Source organism: Dicentrarchus labrax, unplaced genomic scaffold (genome assembly GCF_905237075.1).
Source record: "Dicentrarchus labrax unplaced genomic scaffold, dlabrax2021, whole genome shotgun sequence".
Lineage (NCBI taxonomy): Eukaryota > Metazoa > Chordata > Actinopteri > Moronidae > Dicentrarchus > Dicentrarchus labrax.
Genome location: NW_026136715.1, coordinates 6,958,497 through 6,967,029, shown reverse-complemented (window position 1 = coordinate 6,967,029; position 8,533 = coordinate 6,958,497). Strand labels below are relative to the sequence as shown.

Here is an 8,533-nt window from a genome sequence, read left to right as displayed (position 1 = left end):
AAAATGTGCCTTAAAACTAGATAAAAAGTCAGTTTATAAAGCTTCAACTACAACGCTGATGCATGCACAAAGAGCAAAAGCGCCGTTCCCTAAATAAAATATTGGAAACATTTGTGATAATGTAAGAATGTGTATATAACATAGGTCTAGTGTTGATGGACATTTTAATGTGGAAATATTGCACTGCTCTCAAGCACCACACGATGGCATATCGCCATCTAATAATAGTCAGCTAAAACAGGCCCCTTTACAGGAAGTGACTCCATTTCCAGTGAAGTGAGAGAAAAAACATCACTTGTTACGGATAACTCAAGTTTAAAAGATGTTACAGAAGGTACTGTTCATTAAGGTGAGTTAAATCAGATTTTTAATTTTTGTTTATATATATATAATTATAACTTTTTATTTAACTATAAAATTCAGTCTTATAACATTTTATGGATAATTTCATCCACTAAAGGAGCTCAGTGGTTTGATGCTGTGCACACTGATAGAAAATCTGATCTGAACACTGTGTTTGATCATCTCAGCTGTTGTTGGTGCATTACGCAACCCAGACTCCGTCAGAAATTACTGCAGCCTGTGATGAAGATGTCCAGTTGAAGTGTTCAAGTCTTGAAAGTGGCCGCACAGATTTCCTCTCAGTGACATGGTACAAGGTCAGTGAATCATTTCTATGATGCTACAGTTAATTGCAGTGGTCTGTTATTCTAGACACACTCAAAAGTAAACCTGTACAGCCTTTGCAGTAAAGTACAAGAAACCATTAAATCCTCTAGTGTATTCTAACTGATACAACACAGTGATTACAAACTCCACAGTCAGTAACATTCATTAACTTATTTTTGTCATATGGATGTATGAAAATGTCTTTTTTGGTTGTTACTTTGAACAGTTGGACCCGAGTAAGCGTGGCATTATCAGGAGAGGTAAAAATGATGAGGCGCTGCAGAGCTACAACTTCACTCGGCCGGCCAGGTTTGGAGAGAAATACAGTCTGCTGCTTCCCAGAGTGACGCCTGAAGATTCAGGCACCTACGAGTGTTCCATCAATGCAAATGTAGGGCGCCAAAATCAGTATGACAAAGTCATCCTGATTGTTAACGGTGAGCTTTGCAAAATATATAATGCTTTACTGACTCAAAGCATCTGAACTGAGCTACACATGTATCTGGATAGTATGTTGAAGTATGTTTAAAGGTTCTTTTTAATATCTCATCTCAAAAGTTTGGATTCCTAATGCAATAATAAGATGTTTTATATATATATTATATATTTGATAGTTAAAGATTTTATACTGCAAGTCCTAAAAGTCTTTGGAGTCTAAAAACAAATTATTTAATAATTAATTCATTAATTTAAGTCACAGTCTCCCAGTGAGGTGCTTCAGAAAACGTTAAATTAGCAAACACCTACAAGATTGGATTAAAGTTCTATTTAAAACAGTGGTTCCCAACCTGGGGTTCGAGCCCCCGACTCAGGGTCACCAGAGATTGTAGAGGGGGTAGTTAGGCCTTCTTGATTTTAAGGGGTGTAAGAAAAGGTACAAATTACACACAGTAGACCTATAACTCAGCATTTTGTTCATTTCTGTGAAGAAAACAAAATTAAGGTGTTATTTCTAAAGTTTAGATTGTTATTTAAGATATAAACTTTAAGGTCCTGAACACAAGCTACATTTGCAGAGCCTTCACTTTCTGCCAAACAGGTCCATCCTGTATTGGAAAAGTATGCAGTTAAAACAAATAAAGAGTTAACAGAAGAAAATGGCCAAGCATCAGGGAGAAGGAAACACTGAATTTGTCACAAAAGAAGCTTATTAAGTATTTATGATTGATTAAATAATGATACAAATACATAATACAGAGAGAGAATTGCATAAAAAGTACCTTAAAATTATCAGGAAAACTCACCTTTATTAATATTCACAGGAAATAATCTGCTCAAAATGCATAAAAATCCCAAATATCCATAAAATATGTCACAAAATCAGATTTATTTACTCAAGCAGCAGCATTATGTTTAGATTCATCTGACAAAAAAAAAAAGTTCCGTGACCCAAATTGGTTGATTTTAAACCTCATTTCTGCAAACAGCCACAGAAAGTGTAGACCACATCAAAAAGCAGGAAATACTCATCATCTATCATCTCAAACACAACATAGTTTTTCTTTCCACTGTGACCTTTGTATGTATGCATTTGCCATACATACATCTTCTTCCATTCATTGGAAATATAAAATATACTATAGTCTACCAACTGGCAAATGTTACTTCTGCTAAATAAAATTATTTCTATGTCAGGTAAAAACATAATTTCATGTTATAAATTCTGTGAAACTGTCTGTTAAACCCCTCAAAGAAATCATGTTTTATCATCGATAAGATACAATCAGTTATTACTGTGATAGATTTCTACCAGTCTCGGCTGAAATATCTCATTTATATGCTGGTTTCTTCTATTTTTGTCTAAATACAGTATGTGCGTCCCAAGCTGACCTGACAACAGTGACAAATGTGCTGAACACGACTCATCACGTCTCGCTCTGCCACAATGAAGCTGAGGACCTGCCCGTCATGTGGAGCATTACGGGCTATGTGGCAGTGGGCCTGGCCAAAATCCTTTTATCTTTAATTAGCATTTTGGTAAATAGACTCTTTTTATCTGCACGCACTGTATGTATTTGTTACAGGTTATGAAGCAAACATGGTCAATTCAACATAAAGAGCATGAAGTGGTTTACGAATAGATGATCCAAATGAAGAATAAATGGGAATGTGGAAGGGAGAAGAGGGACTGATCAAAAGACGGCGCCGGTGCCAACTCATGTAGGGCTTTAAAAACATATGAGAGAATCTTAAAAATCGAGTCTATATTTCAGGAGGGCCTTGCTGCAGCATTTAGAGGAGCTGCAGTCGACATTAACACGACTGACTGACTCTTGCGCAACGAGAGATACATCAAGTCGCAAAGAGAAAAAAACATGTTTTTAGTTTTGAGGTTGACAGATACGGCAGCATTTTGCTTCCATAGAATATCACCTTATAGAGTGAAATGTTTATTGTTATAACAGGATGTTTTTCACATTTTTACGTTATTACAACATACAACCTTATCAGATTGTAACAAGGAACTTTTCTTGTTATGACAATATTTATCTTGTTCTAGATGGCGACAACTTGTTGCTCTTTTAGGTACAGAAACTTACCCAAAAGAGTGTTTCCACACAAGGAAAATAAAAAACGGATCAGTATCACGTTAAAACATGTAAAGTTTATTGTTACAAACATATTGTTACATGTTTTTCACATTATGACAAGATATTTTAATGTTGTTTCTTGTTATAACAAATATTTCTTATAACGTTAAACTTTTCTTGTCACAACAATATACTATTTATCTTGTTATATAAACATAAAATGTTTCAGGTTGTAACTTGATAACTTATACGTGAATCCAGCTAACGGTTTGCGTGTTTCGCCATCTAGCGGCGCCGCCATTACAGCAAGCGACTCTGTGAGTGAGAGCAGCCATGTGGGTAGTTCGATTGACGACGTTGGGCAGTGGCCCCCAGTTACTGACCCTTATAAGGATGCCGAGCTTAGCGTTATCCAAATGTTAGATATTAGACATTTGTGACGACAACAGCCAGAAACAGAGAAAAAAAAAAACAGCGCGACTGCCACATTGCAAGTGGTGTAACTACTGTGTAATACTACTGTACGGGCTAGCTGGCAATGGCAGACAGTTATATTAGTAAAAACTTATATTGTGTCAGACTTGAAGTAAAGTCGTGTGTTTTACATTCAACTTTTCAACAAGATGTTGCACTTTATCACCCGAGACCGCAGTTCATTTCCTGTTTTAATATTTCCAACTGACAATCAAAGTAGCACCTCAACCAAGTGTTTATTATTGTAACTATGGCAACATTAACAAAGTACTTATTATAACCTAAAATATGATCTAAATAAAACTCGAAGTCCCGCCGATAGCAGCGTCAGACAAATAATTGAATTCTGTTATTTAACTTGTTGTTTTGTCACATAGTTTAAAAATAAATGTTACACTCAGTGGCCTCTTTACCAGGTGAAATCCTGTGAAATCGAACGCAATCCAACCCTACGCAGGCATAAATTCTGCCTTTATGAAGACAATAATGGTCAGTTTTTATTGACACTGTATTCATTTAACTTTAAATCAGTTTCTATCATCGAGGTTGTAGTTTGCAGTCTTGTTTCTGATATTTTTCACACCCACATTTACAAACATGAAGGTGGGAGGAATCTTACTAACACCTCATATTGCAGTCCAATATAACCACACTACAACCTCAATCATAAACATTAAATTAAAACAATCAACAACAACAGAACATTTTTATATTTTATGGCTGAGCTGATTGCATTAGACTGTGTACACAATAAAGTGGGCCAGGAGTGTATTATATAAAAGGATATACACAGTATCAGAGGTGTTCGTGTATATTTAGTGTATAACATCTTGTATTTTGTATGTGAGTAATGCAGACTGTCCCAGTGTGGGAATCTGACACCTCTTACAGTGTGAGGGCTGTTGTTCAGTCATGTTTACAGAGAGACTGTAGGCGAGCTCACCTCTGCTCTGAGGCACCATTTCCTCTAACGACAGCACATCTCCAGCTTTTGGGGGTTTTTAGGTTTTTTTACACACACATAGCACATAGCTTCTTTCCAGTTTAATCATTTTGTTCTGTGCTGTTTTGTCTCTTTCTGCTGTCATTCAGGTTATTCGAGCTTTTCGTATCAGGTCTTCAAGACAACGGCAGCGTAAGTGGTGAAGCTGACTGTCCGACCTTCATGGAGATCATTGACGCAGACAAACAAATCCCCCAAATCACTTACAAGATGATTTTTTTATTACTTATTTATTGTATTTTATTTGCTTTCAAAGATATTTGAGTATTTTTCCAGTAAATTGTCCTCAGATTACTAAAATGTATCCTGTGCTGAACCAACCCACTTGTTGCCTTTTTATTATTACTATTAAATAAGCCAACTTAACCAGAAAAGTTGACTGTAAACAGGAACAGACATGAAAGGATGTAGGGCTTTTTTTTTTTTTGAGAGAGAAACACAAACCACCACGCACCACACATTCACTGCTCCAGGTGTAAACACAGTGTTAACTCTAGTAGAGCTGACATGTGATAACATTTACCAACAGTTTAAATTACAAAGTTCAGCTTTGGTTTCAATACCAGGTCATAGATCACACGTATCAATACTTTTTATTGTTAAAAACAGCTGAAGCATTATCATAGGGGAGAGCGACCACCAAATAATTTGCCAAACATGAGCCATTTCTTTATGTTATTCTGTGTTAATTACTTAATCACATGTTTAAACAAGACGTTTTGATGGTAAATAAATAAATGTACATTATGTAAATGCACACGACCGCAGCAGAGATGTAAATATTGCAGCACTGAGAAGAATATTTATGTTTTTCGATTCATCCAGTATCAGTTCTCATGACTGATTTTAGATTTTATTTTTATATGCTATAATATGATATGATATACAAATCTAAATACAGATCCATAAACGTATACACCGTTGGATCTTTCCAGATACAGGTCCTCTTTTTTTGTCCATCGAATGAAATGTTTACTTTGATTATTTATGACGAAACTCAGCAAAACTATATCATTCATCTAGTGGCTTTCACACACCGCCTGTTACACTTGTAGTTTCTGCCATAAATCCGTTGCTCAAAGACAACGATACCAGCTTGAACACAGTCACACCGCAGACACCAAAAACGTAATTTCAGAAAACCTTTATCAGATGTAAACTGTGGTTAATTTATCGGCGTAGTGTAGTTCTAGAGTATAGTTCCTGTTTATGAAGTGAAAGTGCAAACCAGGATGTAAAACTGTTAGTACTGACTTCTCCTTTTCGGGGATGTAAAGAAATCCAGCAGCTTTTGTTCTGCAGACACCTGGAGCAAAACCCACCAATCATCACAATGGAGTGAATATCCACCGCTGAGTTCTCCCCCGGTTTTACAAAGCCAGAAGAATACAGGAAAACCATTAAATGGATCACTGCCTTTTGAAAATATTGATTTGAGACAAGAGGCGAGGCATCTCATTGAGAGCAGCTCAGCAGGTGCAATGTGGGAAAAGAAAATGTGCACAGATCACCACCTACTGGCAAATCCTCAGACAACAACTCCACACTCACAGAGAATGGAAAATTTTGGTGTGTGTCAGTTGGGGTTTTTTTTTGTGGGGGAAAATGTGGGACATGACATTTTGATTGAATGTCTAACTTAAAAAAATAAAGATTTCTATTCCCCTTAGGTTGTAACACCTCTAAGCTTTTCCCTCTGGTTTACTCAGCACACAATACACCATCCAGGTTACAGGTAAGACCTTTAGCATGTGAAGTGAGCTCGAATGCAAATCTCCCACTCTAAGTAATCATAAAAGGAAGCTTTGCAGTTCTTACGGTCTCATACCATCGTCGCCTTGCAATGTCTTCACCCAGTTAGTTTACCAGTCTTTGTTGTAGCTGCATTTCCGTTTCTTTGTGGTACTTCACCGTCAAATATCTGCATAACTAGTTATTTTGTGGTAACCTGGAATTTTCCCTGTTGGGCGTAGTGTAGCAAAGATTGTGGCAGATTAGCCTGCACTAGGCCCATGTGTGCGCAGGTTGATTGACATTAACCACAGCCTGGTGATGACAGCCTTCCCTGCTTGCCTGACAGCCACCAGACAAACATCTGATTTTAGAAAAAGCAGGCAGTGGTAACCAAAGTGTGGGATATTGGCACAATACGTGGGACAAAGGATAACAATGCTGTGCAGGCCCACAGAATTAACAACTAAACTAAGCAAACGCAGTAAAATAAGTCATGGAAAGATCAGAAACTCTGTCTTTCTATAATGAATAAGTCATTTTATCTTAGCTATCATTCATGTTTACAGACTGTAGGCGAGCTCCGCTCTGCTTTGAGGCACTATTTCCTCTAATAGCCGCCTGTCTCCAGCTTTAGTTAGTTATTTTTCCAGTTGAATAATTCACTGGACTGGTTCTTATTCAGTACTGTTTTGTCTCTTCCTGTGGTCATTCAGGTTATTCAAGCTCTTCGTATCAGGTCTTAGAACACTTAAAAAAGACAACAGCAGTGCAAATGGTGAAGCTGACTGTCCGACCTGTTTGGAGACTTTAGAGAGATCATTGACACAGACAGACGAATCTTCTAAATCAGTTATAAGTGATTTTATTTTACTCAACCAGAGAAGTTGACTGTAAACAGGAACAGACATGACAGGATGTAAGGCTTTTTTAAGCTTTTGCAGTTTCTTATTTAGTGTTTTCATTTACAGTTAACAACCAGACACCAGAACTGAACATCCGTTAAAACTAAGATTGTAAACAACCATGTTCTTTGTGTTAAAGATAAGTAAGTAAGAGGTTGCAGATGCAATACTGAGCATTTTTTTGTTATGTGTGACAGCATTTATCACAAAGTTATAGCATGTAAGACCTTGATCGCAATTGAGGGCTCGTGGTTGCCTGATTTCTTACAGGATTTGCAGATTTTGTCAAGAATTGTCCCATTCTGTTCCAGCTCTTCAGGCTTAAGTTACCAAGTTTGCTCGTTTTTCTTTCTGCTTTTCCTCATGAAAGTGATGCCATGAATTGAAGCTCATAATCCTGCTGTTGTTCCCTCAGTCCCTCTGGATTTGTGATGTTTCAGTATGTCTGCTCTCAAATTGTTGGATGTTGTTTAAGATTAGTGGGAATTTTTGTATTTTGTATCTTTTTATGTGTATGCTCGGAGTGGCTCCAGGTGATCAGCTAATGGAAACATACCTATGAATATTATAATCCTCGTCTGCCATTAGATCCTCCTAAATGTTACACACTGGACCTTTAAAGTGATGCTGTACTCATTGCTTGTAATAATATTCAACCAATATTACAGTGATTATTTTTTACCAGCAACTAGTGGTTTAAGTAATGACTAATACATTTCAGTAATAATGCTAAAAATAAGTAGTTACAACATCACTGTTGTTGGCACCGCCTGACTGATTGTAAATCCAACAATTCAATCACATGTTTGGATTCATTTCTGTAATCGTGGAGGAAAAGATGAAAAAAAGAGGAAATGCTGGAAATATTCCCTTGGTTTTAACTAACAGAACTAGATTTTAAACTTTTTAAGTCTGAATTTTGGGGAGAAGGAGCAGAAAAGTAATATAACGGGAAGTGTTACTAATTACTGTTGGCAGGAGGTAATAAGTAAAGTAATAATATTTGAAAAGAGTAATGAGTAACAAATAAAAAAAATTAGTAACTAGCCTGATTACTAACACTGATTATGACCCTTGGATTTTTGTTTATTTGCCTTTTAAAATATGTTTAGTTTTTTAATATTATAAATATATGTGTCTTATATCTCTGGTTTTGCTCTTTATTTAAGCATTTGGTCTTTTGCAGCTTGTTTTTCTAAATGCTGCACATTTATTGTCAA

The 8,533-nt window shown here is 36.5% G+C and overlaps 1 protein-coding gene across 1 annotated transcript; it reads left to right on the top strand.

Annotated features, from left to right (window-relative positions):
- Nucleotides 1–242: 242 nt before the first annotated feature.
- Nucleotides 243–4,997, top strand: LOC127377614 (uncharacterized). Its single transcript, XM_051425681.1, has 5 exons — nucleotides 243–349; nucleotides 531–659; nucleotides 896–1,106; nucleotides 2,480–2,646; nucleotides 4,767–4,997. The coding sequence occupies exons 1-5, from the start codon at nucleotides 323–325 to the stop codon at nucleotides 4,818–4,820; spliced, it is 588 nt and encodes a 195-aa protein (XP_051281641.1). The 5' UTR covers nucleotides 243–322; the 3' UTR covers nucleotides 4,821–4,997.
- The last annotated feature ends 3,536 nt before the right edge of the window (nucleotides 4,998–8,533 follow it).